Source organism: Myotis daubentonii, chromosome 9, assembly GCF_963259705.1.
Source record: "Myotis daubentonii chromosome 9, mMyoDau2.1, whole genome shotgun sequence".
Classification (NCBI taxonomy): domain Eukaryota; kingdom Metazoa; phylum Chordata; class Mammalia; order Chiroptera; family Vespertilionidae; genus Myotis; species Myotis daubentonii.
The window spans coordinates 15,065,941-15,086,948 of record NC_081848.1 but is presented as its reverse complement, the minus strand read 5'-3'; the positions used below and the strand labels follow the sequence as shown (position 1 = coordinate 15,086,948).

Genomic DNA, 21,008 nt, shown 5'->3' with positions numbered 1-21,008 from the left:
AGGAGGAGGAGGAGGAGGAGGACGAGGAGGAGGAGGAAGAGGAGGAGGAGGAGGAGGAGGAGAAGGAGGGTAGTAGAGAGAAAAAGAAGAGAAAGCAGAAGAACTACAAGGCATGGAAGTGTTTAGAAAAAAAGAGGGAGAAGAAAGGGAAGAAGACAACATCCTGACACAGCCCTTTCCTTCAGCTGCCCCTTTCCTTGTAGTCCAAGGAAGAAATAGGAAACAAGTCCTGTTGCACAGTGACAGGGCAGCTGCTGTCAGCCAGTCTTTGACTTTACCTGGGTTCCGATGTGAGCTGGGTGTGGGAAGGGAAGCAGCCATGGGGGCAGGGGACCTCCCTCCGAAGGGGTGAGGGTTCAGGTCTGCAAAGTTGGGGGGAAGCGCGGTGAGGGTCTGTGCCCCACCTCCGTTGACCCCCAAGTTGTCTCCTGACGGCCCCGCTGCGACTGTGTCTGTCTTAGGTTGTTCCTTCCCTGAGGAATCTTACCATCTCTGGCTAACCAGCCATCCTCCGGGGCCAAGCAGGGTGATGTGACATGTGCGGATGAGGGATGGGGCAGCACGCCCCTGCAAGAGGCTCAGTTCTGTCTCCTTGGTAGCATGTGCCCCCGTGGCCTCCACGCCCAGCACCTGCCTTGGGCTCCCCTCGCCTGCCAACGGGGTCCCGGCTCGGGTCACATCTCCTTGGGAACCCAGGATTCTTCCCCAGGGACGGCCCAGCACACCCCATTGGGCGAGAGACAGATGCAGGGCACCGGCCACCACCAGGCCTCAACCTCAGCGTGAACAGCCAGCTCAGGGCTGCACATCTGCTGCAGACGGGCACTGGTCAGGTGTGCACTACCCGCCTGGCAGTTTTGTTAAGGGTTTTGTTTTTGGTTTTGGATTTTTTGGGGGGGGAGGGGGTGGGGGTGGAATTTGTTCTTTACTTACAGGAGACTGCAAGCTATGAAATTCCACATAGGAGAAACTCACAGAGAGCAGAAGCTTCATACAGTATGTACAGTTTGGAACTGTTCACCTATAGATTCATTGTACAAAGTGCTACAATAACAAACCACGTTTAAAGAGAGTTCTTTATTTAAAAAAAAAAAATATTTTATTGATCTTTCACAGAGAGGAAGGGAGAGGGATTGAGAGCCAGGAACATCGATGAGAGACAAACACCGATCAGCTGCCTCCTGCACGCCTCCCGCTGGGGATGTGCCCGCACCAAGGCGCATGCCCCCGACCGGAATGGAACCTGGACCCTCGAGTCCGCAGGCTGACTCCCCATCCACTGAGCCAAACCAATCAGGGCTGAAAAAGAGTTCTTAGTAGAGAAACAGTGAGACGTACTGATACCAAACACAGTACACAACAGACAACTTTATGCCTCAGTTGTCCAATCTAAAAGTTAAAGGTCCCAGGAGTGCCATCCCAAACTTGGAGTGTATAACCTTCAGAGGTAGTTTCCGGCACGACATTTTGATCTTCCTGTTCCTCTACGGAAAAATATTTCTCAATCAAGTATAGTGACGCTTCGTACACAGACTCATTTTTATGGTTTTGTAGAGCTTCAATTTTGTCCAAACCTCCACATTCTTCAATCATCGTACTGAGCTTCTCAGTTTCACCTAGTTTCTCAGCAGCCTGGAATATATTGGAAATGGCATCCAGAATAACCATAATAATTTTGGTATCTTTTGCAGTTAAGAGGTTCATCAGTGGTTCTATTATGCCACAATGAACGAGGTATCCAATCTGTTCAACTGTTCCGCCACTTGTGTAGTTGCTCACAGCCCATACAGCTTCCTTTTGTGTCTGAAAGCCCGCCTTAGCAAGAACAGCAATGAGGAATGGGACTAATCCATGATTGACAACTTGCTGTATCTGGTCCTGGCGGCCAGTTGTGATGTTTGAGAGGGTCCGTGTAGCTTCCTTGTGAATTTTAGTTTCGGAGTTCATCAGTAGGCTGGGAAAGATGGCAAGTGCTCCTGCGTCTATTACAGCCTGTGTCTGTTCATACGTGCCAGTGGCAATATTGCCTATCGCTCTTAGCGCAGGAGTCACAATTGGCACTTCAGTAGCTCCTAGGAGCTTCACAAGTTGGGGCACAGCTCCTGTTTTCACAACCATTTCAATCCGTTCATGTGGACCAAGAGTCAGGTAGGAGATGGCCCAGCAGCTATCTGCTAATACTTCTGGATCTTCATGATGCAGGAGCCGAACTAAAGTCGGGAGAATCTTCTCAACAGCATCTAATGGGGGTACAGCATTCTTGTGGCGACAAAGGTTTAAAAGTGTCCTGGTCAGGTTACGTAGGTAACCACGTGCTAAGGATGACATATCAGGAACTGCAAGAAGAGCCAGCAGTGGGTCAACTGCACCATACCTGATAACCAGGTCTCGGAAAACTGGACCATCGCCTGCAATATTTCCTAGAGCCCATGCGGCTTGGTCCCGGATGTGAGCGTGGGGAGATGCCAAGAGAGAAATGAATGCTGGAATAGCACCTCCATCTACTACAGCTTTGGTCTGTTGCGAAGTCCCGGAAGCAATGTTAGTGAGGGCCCAAGCAGATTCAAACTGGATGCGACTAGAGTCGGTTCTGCCCAAGAAGGACACAAGTTGTGGGATCAAACCAGCCCGGATGATGGTGCCTATGGGTGGCTGCTTTCCCCTAGAAAGCAGTTTCCTTGCAGCCTGAGTAGCTTGGAGCTGGCTTCCCAAATTGTTGCTATTTATGGCTTTGACAATGTCCTCAACAGACCAATGTACAGTGCCCTGGTTGTTGCGGTGTTCCTGCAGTGGAGACGCAGCAGCATCATCGGGAAAGGAGCTCACATTTCTCCTTTTCAGCATCTGGTCATCCTTCTTAGCTTTCCTCAGCTCCACATTAACTTCTATTCGGCGCCGCCTCATTTCTGTACTGTCTTTCCCCTTGTTCTTGAACCTGTGAAGGTGGGCAGCTGGCGAATCAGCATTGTCGTTGGTGGGCATGGTTATGAGACCAAGGGAGAAGCTCCACACAGCCGCTCAGGCTTGCACAGGAGACCCGTGAGCAGAGGACGGGCTGCGGTTCGGTGGCTCCGAGAACGTCTACAGTGGCTCAGCTCTCAGAAGGTGTGTTGGGGTCCAACCCCAGCAGGTCCAGGGGTTCCCAAAGGTGTGGACAGAGTCGGCGAAGAATGAAGGACACGGAGACAGCGTTCCGTTGATCAGCAGCCTAGCCAGGATCTCCAGCCAAGTTCTGTCCAGGATCTCCAGCCAGGTTCTGTGTTTTAGTGCCTTGATACGTCCGTATTTATACCGGCTGATTGTAATCCTATCAATGTCTGTTCCAAAGGTTAGGGCGTGTCTCTTCTCCATTCCAGGGATTAAAGATTACGTAGCTTAAGCATGACTGTTCGTAGTGAAAGTGATTAACCACCCGGCTGGCACTTAGTTAAAGGGTTTTGTTCCCTCCCTAACTTCAGGGGAAAATCCCTACCTGGGGAAACAACCTCTCTCAGAGAGGTGACCTTGGTTAAAACACATAGTGCCAAGGAGGGGAGCAAACATATTAAGAACAGTATGCCATTATGCGCCAGGTCCCTTGAAACATATGCCGAGCAGAGCAGAAGTTCCTTCCCTGCAGCGACTGTGTCAGGCAGCAAGGATGGACCGGCTCCCGGCAAATTCCCCCTTTTTATTTTTTAAATGATGGCGCATGTAAATCTGCGGCCACCTCTTGGATTGGGTTGCTTAAGGCTCGGAAGAAGGCTGACAAGCAATGGTAGCGAGCATAGCTATAAACATAGTGGTTGGAGTGCACAAGGAGCCTGGTTCCTGTAGAAGGTTGCGAGCCTGTTCACTCAAGGGATTTCAGCTGTCCTCAAGTCAGTGGTTTGGTTGTCCTTGTTGACCCGGCTAGCGGGCGGCATCATTGGCGCCAGGCTTCCCGAAGCTTCAGCGAGTTGAAGGGCTTCATCAAAGGGTCCATCAGGGCCGCTCTTGGTGGTGACGTAGGTGTTCGGGGAGGAGTCAGCTGTGCCCTGTGGGTCGGCTGATATGAAGATACCGGGGAGGAGGAGTGGGGGGAGGAGGAGGAGGAGGAGGAGGAGGAGGAGGAGGAGGAGGAGGAGGAGGACTAGGACGAGGAGGAGGAGGAAGAGGAGGAGGAGGAGGAGGAGGAGAAGGAGGGTAGTAGAGAGAAAAAGAAGAGAAAGCAGAAGAACTACAAGGCATGGAAGTGTTTAGAAAAAAAGAGGGAGAAGAAAGGGAAGAAGACAACATCCTGACACAGCCCTGTCCTTCAGCTGCCCCTTTCCCTGTAGTCCAAGGAAGAAATAGGAAACAAGTCCTGTTGCACAGTGACAGGGCAGCTGCTGTCAGCCAGTCTTTGACTTTACCTGGGTTCCGATGTGAGCTGGGTGTGGGAAGGGAAGCAGCCATGGGGGCAGGGGACCTCCCTCCGAAGGGGTGAGGGTTCAGGTCTGCAAAGTTGGGGGGAAGCGCGGTGAGGGTCTGTGCCCCACCTCCGTTGACCCCCAAGTTGTCTCCTGACGGCCCCGCTGCGACTGTGTCTGTCTTAGGTTGTTCCTTCCCTGAGGAATCTTACCATCTCTGGCTAACCAGCCATCCTCCGGGGCCAAGCAGAGTGATGTGACGTGTGCGGATGAGGGATGGGGCAGCACGCCCCTGCAAGAGGCTCAGTTCTGTCTCCTTGGTAGCATGTGCCCCCGTGGCCTCCACGCCCAGCACCTGCCTTGGGCTCCCCTCGCCTGCCAACGGGGTCCCGGCTCGGGTCACATCTCCTTGGGAACCCAGGATTCTTCCCCAGGGACGGCCCAGCACACCCCATTGGGCGAGAGACAGATGCAGGGCACCGGCCACCACCAGGCCTCAACCTCAGCGTGAACAGCCAGCTCAGGGCTGCACATCTGCTGCAGACGGGCACTGGTCAGGTGTGCACTACCCGCCTGGCAGTTTTGTTAAGGGTTTTGTTTTTGGTTTTGGATTTTTTGGGGGGGGAGGGGGTGGGGGTGGAATTTGTTCTTTACTTACAGGAGACTGCAAGCTATGAAATTCCACATAGGAGAAACTCACAGAGAGCAGAAGCTTCATACAGTATGTACAGTTTGGAACTGTTCACCTATAGATTCATTGTACAAAGTGCTACAATAACAAACCACGTTTAAAGAGAGTTCTTTATTTAAAAAAAAAAAATATTTTATTGATCTTTCACAGAGAGGAAGGGAGAGGGATTGAGAGCCAGGAACATCGATGAGAGACAAACACCGATCAGCTGCCTCCTGCACGCCTCCCGCTGGGGATGTGCCCGCACCAAGGCGCATGCCCCCGACCGGAATGGAACCTGGACCCTCGAGTCCGCAGGCTGACTCCCCATCCACTGAGCCAAACCAATCAGGGCTGAAAAAGAGTTCTTAGTAGAGAAACAGTGAGACGTACTGATACCAAACACAGTACACAACAGACAACTTTATGCCTCAGTTGTCCAATCTAAAAGTTAAAGGTCCCAGGAGTGCCATCCCAAACTTGGAGTGTATAACCTTCAGAGGTAGTTTCCGGCACGACATTTTGATCTTCCTGTTCCTCTACGGAAAAATATTTCTCAATCAAGTATAGTGACGCTTCGTACACAGACTCATTTTTATGGTTTTGTAGAGCTTCAATTTTGTCCAAACCTCCACATTCTTCAATCATCGTACTGAGCTTCTCAGTTTCACCTAGTTTCTCAGCAGCCTGGAATATATTGGAAATGGCATCCAGAATAACCATAATAATTTTGGTATCTTTTGCAGTTAAGAGGTTCATCAGTGGTTCTATTATGCCACAATGAACGAGGTATCCAATCTGTTCAACTGTTCCGCCACTTGTGTAGTTGCTCACAGCCCATACAGCTTCCTTTTGTGTCTGAAAGCCCGCCTTAGCAAGAACAGCAATGAGGAATGGGACTAATCCATGATTGACAACTTGCTGTATCTGGTCCTGGCGGCCAGTTGTGATGTTTGAGAGGGTCCGTGTAGCTTCCTTGTGAATTTTAGTTTCGGAGTTCATCAGTAGGCTGGGAAAGATGGCAAGTGCTCCTGCGTCTATTACAGCCTGTGTCTGTTCATACGTGCCAGCGGCAATATTGCCTATCGCTCTTAGCGCAGGAGTCACAATTGGCACTTCAGTAGCTCCTAGGAGCTTCACAAGTTGGGGCACAGCTCCTGTTTTCACAACCATTTCAATCCGTTCATGTGGACCAAGAGTCAGGTAGGAGATGGCCCAGCAGCTATCTGCTAATACTTCTGGATCTTCATGATGCAGGAGCCGAACTAAAGTCGGGAGAATCTTCTCAACAGCATCTAATGGGGGTACAGCATTCTTGTGGCGACAAAGGTTTAAAAGTGTCCTGGTCAGGTTACGTAGGTAACCACGTGCTAAGGATGACATATCAGGAACTGCAAGAAGAGCCAGCAGTGGGTCAACTGCACCATACCTGATAACCAGGTCTCGGAAAACTGGACCATCGCCTGCAATATTTCCTAGAGCCCATGCGGCTTGGTCCCGGATGTGAGCGTGGGGAGATGCCAAGAGAGAAATGAATGCTGGAATAGCACCTCCATCTACTACAGCTTTGGTCTGTTGCGAAGTCCCGGAAGCAATGTTAGTGAGGGCCCAAGCAGATTCAAACTGGATGCGACTAGAGTCGGTTCTGCCCAAGAAGGACACAAGTTGTGGGATCAAACCAGCCCGGATGATGGTGCCTATGGGTGGCTGCTTTCCCCTAGAAAGCAGTTTCCTTGCAGCCTGAGTAGCTTGGAGCTGGCTTCCCAAATTGTTGCTATTTATGGCTTTGACAATGTCCTCAACAGACCAATGTACAGTGCCCTGGTTGTTGCGGTGTTCCTGCAGTGGAGACGCAGCAGCATCATCGGGAAAGGAGCTCACATTTCTCCTTTTCAGCATCTGGTCATCCTTCTTAGCTTTCCTCAGCTCCACATTAACTTCTATTCGGCGCCGCCTCATTTCTGTACTGTCTTTCCCCTTGTTCTTGAACCTGTGAAGGTGGGCAGCTGGCGAATCAGCATTGTCGTTGGTGGGCATGGTTATGAGACCAAGGGAGAAGCTCCACACAGCCGCTCAGGCTTGCACAGGAGACCCGTGAGCAGAGGACGGGCTGCGGTTCGGTGGCTCCGAGAACGTCTACAGTGGCTCAGCTCTCAGAAGGTGTGTTGGGGTCCAACCCCAGCAGGTCCAGGGGTTCCCAAAGGTGTGGACAGAGTCGGCGAAGAATGAAGGACACGGAGACAGCGTTCCGTTGATCAGCAGCCTAGCCAGGATCTCCAGCCAAGTTCTGTCCAGGATCTCCAGCCAGGTTCTGTGTTTTAGTGCCTTGATACGTCCGTATTTATACCGGCTGATTGTAATCCTATCAATGTCTGTTCCAAAGGTTAGGGCGTGTCTCTTCTCCATTCCAGGGATTAAAGATTACGTAGCTTAAGCATGACTGTTCGTAGTGAAAGTGATTAACCACCCGGCTGGCACTTAGTTAAAGGGTTTTGTTCCCTCCCTAACTTCAGGGGAAAATCCCTACCTGGGGAAACAACCTCTCTCAGAGAGGTGACCTTGGTTAAAACACATAGTGCCAAGGAGGGGAGCAAACATATTAAGAACAGTATGCCATTATGCGCCAGGTCCCTTGAAACATATGCCGAGCAGAGCAGAAGTTCCTTCCCTGCAGCGACTGTGTCAGGCAGCAAGGATGGACCGGCTCCCGGCAAATTCCCCCTTTTTATTTTTTAAATGATGGCGCATGTAAATCTGCGGCCACCTCTTGGATTGGGTTGCTTAAGGCTCGGAAGAAGGCTGACAAGCAATGGTAGCGAGCATAGCTATAAACATAGTGGTTGGAGTGCACAAGGAGCCTGGTTCCTGTAGAAGGTTGCGAGCCTGTTCACTCAAGGGATTTCAGCTGTCCTCAAGTCAGTGGTTTGGTTGTCCTTGTTGACCCGGCTAGCGGGCGGCATCATTGGCGCCAGGCTTCCCGAAGCTTCAGCGAGTTGAAGGGCTTCATCAAAGGGTCCATCAGGGCCGCTCTTGGTGGTGACGTAGGTGTTCGGGGAGGAGTCAGCTGTGCCCTGTGGGTCGGCTGATATGAAGATACCGGGGAGGAGGAGTGGGGGGAGGAGGAGGAGGAGGAGGAGGAGGAGGAGGAGGAGGAGGAGGAGGACTAGGACGAGGAGGAGGAGGAAGAGGAGGAGGAGGAGGAGGAGGAGAAGGAGGGTAGTAGAGAGAAAAAGAAGAGAAAGCAGAAGAACTACAAGGCATGGAAGTGTTTAGAAAAAAAGAGGGAGAAGAAAGGGAAGAAGACAACATCCTGACACAGCCCTGTCCTTCAGCTGCCCCTTTCCCTGTAGTCCAAGGAAGAAATAGGAAACAAGTCCTGTTGCACAGTGACAGGGCAGCTGCTGTCAGCCAGTCTTTGACTTTACCTGGGTTCCGATGTGAGCTGGGTGTGGGAAGGGAAGCAGCCATGGGGGCAGGGGACCTCCCTCCGAAGGGGTGAGGGTTCAGGTCTGCAAAGTTGGGGGGAAGCGCGGTGAGGGTCTGTGCCCCACCTCCGTTGACCCCCAAGTTGTCTCCTGACGGCCCCGCTGCGACTGTGTCTGTCTTAGGTTGTTCCTTCCCTGAGGAATCTTACCATCTCTGGCTAACCAGCCATCCTCCGGGGCCAAGCAGAGTGATGTGACGTGTGCGGATGAGGGATGGGGCAGCACGCCCCTGCAAGAGGCTCAGTTCTGTCTCCTTGGTAGCATGTGCCCCCGTGGCCTCCACGCCCAGCACCTGCCTTGGGCTCCCCTCGCCTGCCAACGGGGTCCCGGCTCGGGTCACATCTCCTTGGGAACCCAGGATTCTTCCCCAGGGACGGCCCAGCACACCCCATTGGGCGAGAGACAGATGCAGGGCACCGGCCACCACCAGGCCTCAACCTCAGCGTGAACAGCCAGCTCAGGGCTGCACATCTGCTGCAGACGGGCACTGGTCAGGTGTGCACTACCCGCCTGGCAGTTTTGTTAAGGGTTTTGTTTTTGGTTTTGGATTTTTTTGGGGGGGAGGGGGTGGGGGTGGAATTTGTTCTTTACTTACAGGAGACTGCAAGCTATGAAATTCCACTTAGGAGAAACTCACAGAGAGCAGAAGCTTCATACAGTATGTACAGTTTGGAACTGTTCACCTATAGATTCATTGTACAAAGTGCTACAATAACAAACCACGTTTAAAGAGAGTTCTTTATTTAAAAAAAAAAAATATTTTATTGATCTTTCACAGAGAGGAAGGGAGAGGGATTGAGAGCCAGGAACATCGATGAGAGACAAACACCGATCAGCTGCCTCCTGCACGCCTCCCGCTGGGGATGTGCCCGCACCAAGGCGCATGCCCCCGACCGGAATGGAACCTGGACCCTCGAGTCCGCAGGCTGACTCCCCATCCACTGAGCCAAACCAATCAGGGCTGAAAAAGAGTTCTTAGTAGAGAAACAGTGAGACGTACTGATACCAAACACAGTACACAACAGACAACTTTATGCCTCAGTTGTCCAATCTAAAAGTTAAAGGTCCCAGGAGTGCCATCCCAAACTTGGAGTGTATAACCTTCAGAGGTAGTTTCCGGCACGACATTTTGATCTTCCTGTTCCTCTACGGAAAAATATTTCTCAATCAAGTATAGTGACGCTTCGTACACAGACTCATTTTTATGGTTTTGTAGAGCTTCAATTTTGTCCAAACCTCCACATTCTTCAATCATCGTACTGAGCTTCTCAGTTTCACCTAGTTTCTCAGCAGCCTGGAATATATTGGAAATGGCATCCAGAATAACCATAATAATTTTGGTATCTTTTGCAGTTAAGAGGTTCATCAGTGGTTCTATTATGCCACAATGAACGAGGTATCCAATCTGTTCAACTGTTCCGCCACTTGTGTAGTTGCTCACAGCCCATACAGCTTCCTTTTGTGTCTGAAAGCCCGCCTTAGCAAGAACAGCAATGAGGAATGGGACTAATCCATGATTGACAACTTGCTGTATCTGGTCCTGGCGGCCAGTTGTGATGTTTGAGAGGGTCCGTGTAGCTTCCTTGTGAATTTTAGTTTCGGAGTTCATCAGTAGGCTGGGAAAGATGGCAAGTGCTCCTGCGTCTATTACAGCCTGTGTCTGTTCATACGTGCCAGCGGCAATATTGCCTATCGCTCTTAGCGCAGGAGTCACAATTGGCACTTCAGTAGCTCCTAGGAGCTTCACAAGTTGGGGCACAGCTCCTGTTTTCACAACCATTTCAATCCGTTCATGTGGACCAAGAGTCAGGTAGGAGATGGCCCAGCAGCTATCTGCTAATACTTCTGGATCTTCATGATGCAGGAGCCGAACTAAAGTCGGGAGAATCTTCTCAACAGCATCTAATGGGGGTACAGCATTCTTGTGGCGACAAAGGTTTAAAAGTGTCCTGGTCAGGTTACGTAGGTAACCACGTGCTAAGGATGACATATCAGGAACTGCAAGAAGAGCCAGCAGTGGGTCAACTGCACCATACCTGATAACCAGGTCTCGGAAAACTGGACCATCGCCTGCAATATTTCCTAGAGCCCATGCGGCTTGGTCCCGGATGTGAGCGTGGGGAGATGCCAAGAGAGAAATGAATGCTGGAATAGCACCTCCATCTACTACAGCTTTGGTCTGTTGCGAAGTCCCGGAAGCAATGTTAGTGAGGGCCCAAGCAGATTCAAACTGGATGCGACTAGAGTCGGTTCTGCCCAAGAAGGACACAAGTTGTGGGATCAAACCAGCCCGGATGATGGTGCCTATGGGTGGCTGCTTTCCCCTAGAAAGCAGTTTCCTTGCAGCCTGAGTAGCTTGGAGCTGGCTTCCCAAATTGTTGCTATTTATGGCTTTGACAATGTCCTCAACAGACCAATGTACAGTGCCCTGGTTGTTGCGGTGTTCCTGCAGTGGAGACGCAGCAGCATCATCGGGAAAGGAGCTCACATTTCTCCTTTTCAGCATCTGGTCATCCTTCTTAGCTTTCCTCAGCTCCACATTAACTTCTATTCGGCGCCGCCTCATTTCTGTACTGTCTTTCCCCTTGTTCTTGAACCTGTGAAGGTGGGCAGCTGGCGAATCAGCATTGTCGTTGGTGGGCATGGTTATGAGACCAAGGGAGAAGCTCCACACAGCCGCTCAGGCTTGCACAGGAGACCCGTGAGCAGAGGACGGGCTGCGGTTCGGTGGCTCCGAGAACGTCTACAGTGGCTCAGCTCTCAGAAGGTGTGTTGGGGTCCAACCCCAGCAGGTCCAGGGGTTCCCAAAGGTGTGGACAGAGTCGGCGAAGAATGAAGGACACGGAGACAGCGTTCCGTTGATCAGCAGCCTAGCCAGGATCTCCAGCCAAGTTCTGTCCAGGATCTCCAGCCAGGTTCTGTGTTTTAGTGCCTTGATACGTCCGTATTTATACCGGCTGATTGTAATCCTATCAATGTCTGTTCCAAAGGTTAGGGCGTGTCTCTTCTCCATTCCAGGGATTAAAGATTACGTAGCTTAAGCATGACTGTTCGTAGTGAAAGTGATTAACCACCCGGCTGGCACTTAGTTAAAGGGTTTTGTTCCCTCCCTAACTTCAGGGGAAAATCCCTACCTGGGGAAACAACCTCTCTCAGAGAGGTGACCTTGGTTAAAACACATAGTGCCAAGGAGGGGAGCAAACATATTAAGAACAGTATGCCATTATGCGCCAGGTCCCTTGAAACATATGCCGAGCAGAGCAGAAGTTCCTTCCCTGCAGCGACTGTGTCAGGCAGCAAGGATGGACCGGCTCCCGGCAAATTCCCCCTTTTTATTTTTTAAATGATGGCGCATGTAAATCTGCGGCCACCTCTTGGATTGGGTTGCTTAAGGCTCGGAAGAAGGCTGACAAGCAATGGTAGCGAGCATAGCTATAAACATAGTGGTTGGAGTGCACAAGGAGCCTGGTTCCTGTAGAAGGTTGCGAGCCTGTTCACTCAAGGGATTTCAGCTGTCCTCAAGTCAGTGGTTTGGTTGTCCTTGTTGACCCGGCTAGCGGGCGGCATCATTGGCGCCAGGCTTCCCGAAGCTTCAGCGAGTTGAAGGGCTTCATCAAAGGGTCCATCAGGGCCGCTCTTGGTGGTGACGTAGGTGTTCGGGGAGGAGTCAGCTGTGCCCTGTGGGTCGGCTGATATGAAGATACCGGGGAGGAGGAGTGGGGGGAGGAGGAGGAGGAGGAGGAGGAGGAGGAGGAGGAGGAGGAGGAGGACTAGGACGAGGAGGAGGAGGAAGAGGAGGAGGAGGAGGAGGAGGAGAAGGAGGGTAGTAGAGAGAAAAAGAAGAGAAAGCAGAAGAACTACAAGGCATGGAAGTGTTTAGAAAAAAAGAGGGAGAAGAAAGGGAAGAAGACAACATCCTGACACAGCCCTGTCCTTCAGCTGCCCCTTTCCCTGTAGTCCAAGGAAGAAATAGGAAACAAGTCCTGTTGCACAGTGACAGGGCAGCTGCTGTCAGCCAGTCTTTGACTTTACCTGGGTTCCGATGTGAGCTGGGTGTGGGAAGGGAAGCAGCCATGGGGGCAGGGGACCTCCCTCCGAAGGGGTGAGGGTTCAGGTCTGCAAAGTTGGGGGGAAGCGCGGTGAGGGTCTGTGCCCCACCTCCGTTGACCCCCAAGTTGTCTCCTGACGGCCCCGCTGCGACTGTGTCTGTCTTAGGTTGTTCCTTCCCTGAGGAATCTTACCATCTCTGGCTAACCAGCCATCCTCCGGGGCCAAGCAGAGTGATGTGACGTGTGCGGATGAGGGATGGGGCAGCACGCCCCTGCAAGAGGCTCAGTTCTGTCTCCTTGGTAGCATGTGCCCCCGTGGCCTCCACGCCCAGCACCTGCCTTGGGCTCCCCTCGCCTGCCAACGGGGTCCCGGCTCGGGTCACATCTCCTTGGGAACCCAGGATTCTTCCCCAGGGACGGCCCAGCACACCCCATTGGGCGAGAGACAGATGCAGGGCACCGGCCACCACCAGGCCTCAACCTCAGCGTGAACAGCCAGCTCAGGGCTGCACATCTGCTGCAGACGGGCACTGGTCAGGTGTGCACTACCCGCCTGGCAGTTTTGTTAAGGGTTTTGTTTTTGGTTTTGGATTTTTTTGGGGGGGAGGGGGTGGGGGTGGAATTTGTTCTTTACTTACAGGAGACTGCAAGCTATGAAATTCCACTTAGGAGAAACTCACAGAGAGCAGAAGCTTCATACAGTATGTACAGTTTGGAACTGTTCACCTATAGATTCATTGTACAAAGTGCTACAATAACAAACCACGTTTAAAGAGAGTTCTTTATTTAAAAAAAAAAAATATTTTATTGATCTTTCACAGAGAGGAAGGGAGAGGGATTGAGAGCCAGGAACATCGATGAGAGACAAACACCGATCAGCTGCCTCCTGCACGCCTCCCGCTGGGGATGTGCCCGCACCAAGGCGCATGCCCCCGACCGGAATGGAACCTGGACCCTCGAGTCCGCAGGCTGACTCCCCATCCACTGAGCCAAACCAATCAGGGCTGAAAAAGAGTTCTTAGTAGAGAAACAGTGAGACGTACTGATACCAAACACAGTACACAACAGACAACTTTATGCCTCAGTTGTCCAATCTAAAAGTTAAAGGTCCCAGGAGTGCCATCCCAAACTTGGAGTGTATAACCTTCAGAGGTAGTTTCCGGCACGACATTTTGATCTTCCTGTTCCTCTACGGAAAAATATTTCTCAATCAAGTATAGTGACGCTTCGTACACAGACTCATTTTTATGGTTTTGTAGAGCTTCAATTTTGTCCAAACCTCCACATTCTTCAATCATCGTACTGAGCTTCTCAGTTTCACCTAGTTTCTCAGCAGCCTGGAATATATTGGAAATGGCATCCAGAATAACCATAATAATTTTGGTATCTTTTGCAGTTAAGAGGTTCATCAGTGGTTCTATTATGCCACAATGAACGAGGTATCCAATCTGTTCAACTGTTCCGCCACTTGTGTAGTTGCTCACAGCCCATACAGCTTCCTTTTGTGTCTGAAAGCCCGCCTTAGCAAGAACAGCAATGAGGAATGGGACTAATCCATGATTGACAACTTGCTGTATCTGGTCCTGGCGGCCAGTTGTGATGTTTGAGAGGGTCCGTGTAGCTTCCTTGTGAATTTTAGTTTCGGAGTTCATCAGTAGGCTGGGAAAGATGGCAAGTGCTCCTGCGTCTATTACAGCCTGTGTCTGTTCATACGTGCCAGCGGCAATATTGCCTATCGCTCTTAGCGCAGGAGTCACAATTGGCACTTCAGTAGCTCCTAGGAGCTTCACAAGTTGGGGCACAGCTCCTGTTTTCACAACCATTTCAATCCGTTCATGTGGACCAAGAGTCAGGTAGGAGATGGCCCAGCAGCTATCTGCTAATACTTCTGGATCTTCATGATGCAGGAGCCGAACTAAAGTCGGGAGAATCTTCTCAACAGCATCTAATGGGGGTACAGCATTCTTGTGGCGACAAAGGTTTAAAAGTGTCCTGGTCAGGTTACGTAGGTAACCACGTGCTAAGGATGACATATCAGGAACTGCAAGAAGAGCCAGCAGTGGGTCAACTGCACCATACCTGATAACCAGGTCTCGGAAAACTGGACCATCGCCTGCAATATTTCCTAGAGCCCATGCGGCTTGGTCCCGGATGTGAGCGTGGGGAGATGCCAAGAGAGAAATGAATGCTGGAATAGCACCTCCATCTACTACAGCTTTGGTCTGTTGCGAAGTCCCGGAAGCAATGTTAGTGAGGGCCCAAGCAGATTCAAACTGGATGCGACTAGAGTCGGTTCTGCCCAAGAAGGACACAAGTTGTGGGATCAAACCAGCCCGGATGATGGTGCCTATGGGTGGCTGCTTTCCCCTAGAAAGCAGTTTCCTTGCAGCCTGAGTAGCTTGGAGCTGGCTTCCCAAATTGTTGCTATTTATGGCTTTGACAATGTCCTCAACAGACCAATGTACAGTGCCCTGGTTGTTGCGGTGTTCCTGCAGTGGAGACGCAGCAGCATCATCGGGAAAGGAGCTCACATTTCTCCTTTTCAGCATCTGGTCATCCTTCTTAGCTTTCCTCAGCTCCACATTAACTTCTATTCGGCGCCGCCTCATTTCTGTACTGTCTTTCCCCTTGTTCTTGAACCTGTGAAGGTGGGCAGCTGGCGAATCAGCATTGTCGTTGGTGGGCATGGTTATGAGACCAAGGGAGAAGCTCCACACAGCCGCTCAGGCTTGCACAGGAGACCCGTGAGCAGAGGACGGGCTGCGGTTCGGTGGCTCCGAGAACGTCTACAGTGGCTCAGCTCTCAGAAGGTGTGTTGGGGTCCAACCCCAGCAGGTCCAGGGGTTCCCAAAGGTGTGGACAGAGTCGGCGAAGAATGAAGGACACGGAGACAGCGTTCCGTTGATCAGCAGCCTAGCCAGGATCTCCAGCCAAGTTCTGTCCAGGATCTCCAGCCAGGTTCTGTGTTTTAGTGCCTTGATACGTCCGTATTTATACCGGCTGATTGTAATCCTATCAATGTCTGTTCCAAAGGTTAGGGCGTGTCTCTTCTCCATTCCAGGGATTAAAGATTACGTAGCTTAAGCATGACTGTTCGTAGTGAAAGTGATTAACCACCCGGCTGGCACTTAGTTAAAGGGTTTTGTTCCCTCCCTAACTTCAGGGGAAAATCCCTACCTGGGGAAACAACCTCTCTCAGAGAGGTGACCTTGGTTAAAACACATAGTGCCAAGGAGGGGAGCAAACATATTAAGAACAGTATGCCATTATGCGCCAGGTCCCTTGAAACATATGCCGAGCAGAGCAGAAGTTCCTTCCCTGCAGCGACTGTGTCAGGCAGCAAGGATGGACCGGCTCCCGGCAAATTCCCCCTTTTTATTTTTTAAATGATGGCGCATGTAAATCTGCGGCCACCTCTTGGATTGGGTTGCTTAAGGCTCGGAAGAAGGCTGACAAGCAATGGTAGCGAGCATAGCTATAAACATAGTGGTTGGAGTGCACAAGGAGCCTGGTTCCTGTAGAAGGTTGCGAGCCTGTTCACTCAAGGGATTTCAGCTGTCCTCAAGTCAGTGGTTTGGTTGTCCTTGTTGACCCGGCTAGCGGGCGGCATCATTGGCGCCAGGCTTCCCGAAGCTTCAGCGAGTTGAAGGGCTTCATCAAAGGGTCCATCAGGGCCGCTCTTGGTGGTGACGTAGGTGTTCGGGGAGGAGTCAGCTGTGCCCTGTGGGTCGGCTGATATGAAGATACCGGGGAGGAGGAGTGGGGGGAGGAGGAGGAGGAGGAGGAGGAGGAGGAGGAGGAGGAGGAGGAGGACTAGGACGAGGAGGAGGAGGAAGAGGAGGAGGAGGAGGAGGAGGAGAAGGAGGGTAGTAGAGAGAAAAAGAAGAGAAAGCAGAAGAACTACAAGGCATGGAAGTGTTTAGAAAAAAAGAGGGAGAAGAAAGGGAAGAAGACAACATCCTGACACAGCCCTGTCCTTCAGCTGCCCCTTTCCCTGTAGTCCAAGGAAGAAATAGGAAACAAGTCCTGTTGCACAGTGACAGGGCAGCTGCTGTCAGCCAGTCTTTGACTTTACCTGGGTTCCGATGTGAGCTGGGTGTGGGAAGGGAAGCAGCCATGGGGGCAGGGGACCTCCCTCCGAAGGGGTGAGGGTTCAGGTCTGCAAAGTTGGGGGGAAGCGCGGTGAGGGTCTGTGCCCCACCTCCGTTGACCCCCAAGTTGTCTCCTGACGGCCCCGCTGCGACTGTGTCTGTCTTAGGTTGTTCCTTCCCTGAGGAATCTTACCATCTCTGGCTAACCAGCCATCCTCCGGGGCCAAGCAGAGTGATGTGACGTGTGCGGATGAGGGATGGGGCAGCACGCCCCTGCAAGAGGCTCAGTTCTGTCTCCTTGGTAGCATGTGCCCCCGTGGCCTCCACGCCCAGCACCTGCCTTGGGCTCCCCTCGCCTGCCAACGGGGTCCCGGCTCGGGTCACATCTCCTTGGGAACCCAGGATTCTTCCCCAGGGACGGCCCAGCACACCCCATTGGGCGAGAGACAGATGCAGGGCACCGGCCACCACCAGGCCTCAACCTCAGCGTGAACAGCCAGCTCAGGGCTGCACATCTGCTGCAGACGGGCACTGGTCAGGTGTGCACTACCCGCCTGGCAGTTTTGTTAAGGGTTTTGTTTTTGGTTTTGGATTTTTTTGGGGGGGGAGGGGGTGGGGGTGGAATTTGTTCTTTACTTACAGGAGACTGCAAGCTATGAAATTCCACTTAGGAGAAACTCACAGAGAGCAGAAGCTTCATACAGTATGTACAGTTTGGAACTGTTCACCTATAGATTCATTGTACAAAGTGCTACAATAACAAACCACGTTTAAAGAGAGTTCTTTATTTAAAAAAAAAAAATATTTTATTGATCTTTCACAGAGAGGAAGGGAGAGGGATTGAGAGCCAGGAACATCGATGAGAGACAAACACCGATCAGCTGCCTCCTGCACGCCTCCCGCTGGGGATGTGCCCGCACCAAGGCGCATGCCCCCGACCGGAATGGAACCTGGACCCTCGAGTCCGCAGGCTGACTCCCCATCCACTGAGCCAAACCAATCAGGGCTGAAAAAGAGTTCTTAGTAGAGAAACAGTGAGACGTACTGATACCAAACACAGTACACAACAGACAACTTTATGCCTCAGTTGTCCAATCTAAAAGTTAAAGGTCCCAGGAGTGCCATCCCAAACCAAAGTGTATAACCTTCAGAGGTAGTTTCCGGCACGACATTTTGATCTTCCTGTTCCTCTACGGAAAAATATTTCTCAATCAAGTATAGTGACGCTTCGTACACAGACTCATTTTTATGGTTTTGTAGAGCTTCAATTTTGTCCAAACCTCCACATTCTTCAATCATCGTACTGAGCTTCTCAGTTTCACCTAGTTTCTCAGCAGCCTGGAATATATTGGAAATGGCATCCAGAATAACCATAATAATTTTGGTATCTTTTGCAGTTAAGAGGTTCATCAGTGGTTCTATTATGCCACAATGAACGAGGTATCCAATCTGTTCAACTGTTCCGCCACTTGTGTAGTTGCTCACAGCCCATACAGCTTCCTTTTGTGTCTGAAAGCCCGCCTTAGCAAGAACAGCAATGAGGAATGGGACTAATCCATGATTGACAACTTGCTGTATCTGGTCCTGGCGGCCAGTTGTGATGTTTGAGAGGGTCCGTGTAGCTTCCTTGTGAATTTTAGTTTCGGAGTTCATCAGTAGGCTGGGAAAGATGGCAAGTGCTCCTGCGTCTATTACAGCCTGTGTCTGTTCATACGTGCCAGCGGCAATATTGCCTATCGCTCTTAGCGCAGGAGTCACAATTGGCACTTCAGTAGCTCCTAGGAGCTTCACAAGTTGGGGCACAGCTCCTGTTTTCACAACCATTTCAATCCGTTCATGTGGACCAAGAGTCAGGTAGGAGATGGCCCAGCAGCTATCTGCTAATACTTCTGGATCTTCATGATGCAGGAGCCGAACTAAAGTCGGGAGAATCTTCTCAACAGCATCTAATGGGGGTACAGCATTCTTGTGGCGACAAAGGTTTAAAAGTGTCCTGGTCAGGTTACGTAGGTAACCACGTGCTAAGGATGACATATCAGGAACTGCAAGAAGAGCCAGCAGTGGGTCAACTGCACCATACCTGATAACCAGGTCTCGGAAAACTGGACCATCGCCTGCAATATTTCCTAGAGCCCATGCGGCTTGGTCCCGGATGTGAGCGTGGGGAGATGCCAAGAGAGAAATGAATGCTGGAATAGCACCTCCATCTACTACAGCTTTGGTCTGTTGCGAAGTCCCGGAAGCAATGTTAGTGAGGGCCCAAGCAGATTCAAACTGGATGCGACTAGAGTCGGTTCTGCCCAAGAAGGACACAAGTTGTGGGATCAAACCAGCCCGGATGATGGTGCCTATGGGTGGCTGCTTTCCCCTAGAAAGCAGTTTCCTTGCAGCCTGAGTAGCTTGGAGCTGGCTTCCCAAATTGTTGCTATTTATGGCTTTGACAATGTCCTCAACAGACCAATGTACAGTGCCCTGGTTGTTGCGGTGTTCCTGCAGTGGAGACGCAGCAGCATCATCGGGAAAGGAGCTCACATTTCTCCTTTTCAGCATCTGGTCATCCTTCTTAGCTTTCCTCAGCTCCACATTAACTTCTATTCGGCGCCGCCTCATTTCTGTACTGTCTTTCCCCTTGTTCTTGAACCTGTGAAGGTGGGCAGCTGGCGAATCAGCATTGTCGTTGGTGGGCATGGTTATGAGACCAAGGGAGAAGCTCCACACAGCCGCTCAGGCTTGCACAGGAGACCCGTGAGCAGAGGACGGGCTGCGGTTCGGTGGCTCCGAGAACGTCTACAGTGGCTCAGCTCTCAGAAGGTGTGTTGGGGTCCAACCCCAGCAGGTCCAGGGGTTCCCAAAGGTGTGGACAGAGTCGGCGAAGAATGAAGGACACGGAGACAGCGTTCCGTTGATCAGCAGCCTAGCCAGGATCTCCAGCCAAGTTCTGTCCAGGATCTCCAGCCAGGTTCTGTGTTTTTAGTGCCTTGATACGTCCGTATTTATACCGGCTGATTGTAATCCTATCAATGTCTGTTCCAAAGGTTAGGGCGTGTCTCTTCTCCATTCCAGGGATTAAAGATTACGTAGCTTAAGCATGACTGTTCGTAGTGAAAGTGATTAACCACCCGGCTGGCACTTAGTTAAAGGGTTTTGTTCCCTCCCTAACTTCAGGGGAAAATCCCTACCTGGGGAAACAACCTCTCTCAGAGAGGTGACCTTGGTTAAAACACATAAGTGCCAAGGAGGGGAGCAAACATATTAAGAACAGTATGCCATTATGCGCCAGGTCCCTTGAAACATATGCCGAGCAGAGCAGAAGTTCCTTCCCTGCAGCGACTGTGTCAGGCAGCAAGGATGGACCGGCTCCCGGCAAATTCCCCTTTTTATTTTTTAAATGATGGCGCATGTAAATCTGCGGCCACCTCTTGGATTGGGTTGCTTAAGGCTCGGAAGAAGGCTGACAAGCAATGGTAGCGAGCATAGCTATAAACATAGTGGTTGGAGTGCACAAGGAGCCTGGTTCCTGTAGAAGGTTGCGAGCCTGTTCACTCAAGGGATTTCAGCTGTCCTCAAGTCAGTGGTTTGGTTGTCCTTGTTGACCGGCTAGCGGGCGGCATCATTGGCGCCAGGCTTCCCGAAGCTTCAGCGAGTTGAAGGCTTCATCAAAGGGTCCATCAGGGCCGCTCTTGGTGGTGACGTAGGTGTTCGGGGAGGAGTCAGCTGTGCCCTGTGGGTCGGCTGATATGAAGATACCGGGGAGGAGGAATGGGGGAGGAGGAGGAGGAGGAGGAGGAGGAGGAGGAGGAGGAGGAGGAGGACTAGGACGAGGAGGAGGAGGAAGAGGAGGAGGAGGAGGAGGAGGAGAAGGAGGGTAGTAGAGAGAAAAAGAAGAGAAAGCAGAAGAACTACAAGGCATGGAAGTGTTTAGAAAAAGAAGAGGGAGAAGAAAGGGAAGAAGACAACATCCTGACACAGCCCTGTCCTTCAGCTGGCCCTTTCCCTGTAGTCCAAGGAAGAAATAGGAAACAAGTCCTGTTGCACAGTGACAGGCAGCTGCTGTCAGCCAGTCTTTGACTTTACCTGGGTTCCGATGTGAGCTGGGTGTGGGAAGGGAAGCAGCCATGGGGGCAGGGGACCTCCCTCCGAAGGGGTGAGGGGTTCAGGTCTGCAAAGTTGGGGGGAAGCGCGTGTGAGGGTCTGTGCCCCACCTCCGTTGACCCCCAAGTTGTCTCCTGACGGCCCCGCTGCGACTGTGTCTGTCTTAGGTTGTTCCTCCCTGAGGAATCTTACCATCTCTGGCTAACCAGCCATCCTCCGGGGCCAAGCAGAGTGATGTGACGTGTGCGGAT

General features: G+C 51.5%; 5 protein-coding genes across 5 annotated transcripts; all 5 read right to left on the bottom strand.

Annotated features, from left to right (window-relative positions):
* Positions 1 to 1,315: 1,315 nt before the first annotated feature.
* On the bottom strand, positions 1,316 to 3,254 carry LOC132242017 (importin subunit alpha-1-like). The gene has a single exon (XM_059710954.1). It carries the CDS (start codon positions 2,980 to 2,982, stop codon positions 1,390 to 1,392), a length of 1,593 nt encoding a protein of 530 aa, XP_059566937.1. The 5' UTR covers positions 2,983 to 3,254; the 3' UTR covers positions 1,316 to 1,389.
* A 2,230-nt stretch (positions 3,255 to 5,484) lies between these two features.
* On the bottom strand, positions 5,485 to 7,349 carry LOC132242016 (importin subunit alpha-1-like). The gene has a single exon (XM_059710952.1). It carries the CDS (start codon positions 7,075 to 7,077, stop codon positions 5,485 to 5,487), a length of 1,593 nt encoding a protein of 530 aa, XP_059566935.1. The 5' UTR covers positions 7,078 to 7,349.
* A 2,227-nt stretch (positions 7,350 to 9,576) lies between these two features.
* Positions 9,577 to 11,441, bottom strand: LOC132242015 (importin subunit alpha-1-like). The gene has a single exon (XM_059710951.1). The coding sequence runs from the start codon at positions 11,167 to 11,169 to the stop codon at positions 9,577 to 9,579; it is 1,593 nt and encodes a 530-aa protein (XP_059566934.1). The 5' UTR covers positions 11,170 to 11,441.
* Positions 11,442 to 13,668: 2,227 nt separating this feature from the next.
* LOC132242014 (importin subunit alpha-1-like) lies at positions 13,669 to 15,533 on the bottom strand. Its single transcript, XM_059710950.1, has one exon. It carries the CDS (start codon positions 15,259 to 15,261, stop codon positions 13,669 to 13,671), a length of 1,593 nt encoding a protein of 530 aa, XP_059566933.1. The 5' UTR covers positions 15,262 to 15,533.
* Positions 15,534 to 17,761: 2,228 nt separating this feature from the next.
* On the bottom strand, positions 17,762 to 19,615 carry LOC132242012 (importin subunit alpha-1-like). The gene is given in 2 exon segments (XM_059710949.1): positions 17,762 to 17,799; positions 17,802 to 19,615. Coding segments are annotated over 2 exon segments (1,590 nt in total). The 5' UTR covers positions 19,354 to 19,615.
* Between the last annotated feature and the right edge of the window lie 1,393 nt (positions 19,616 to 21,008).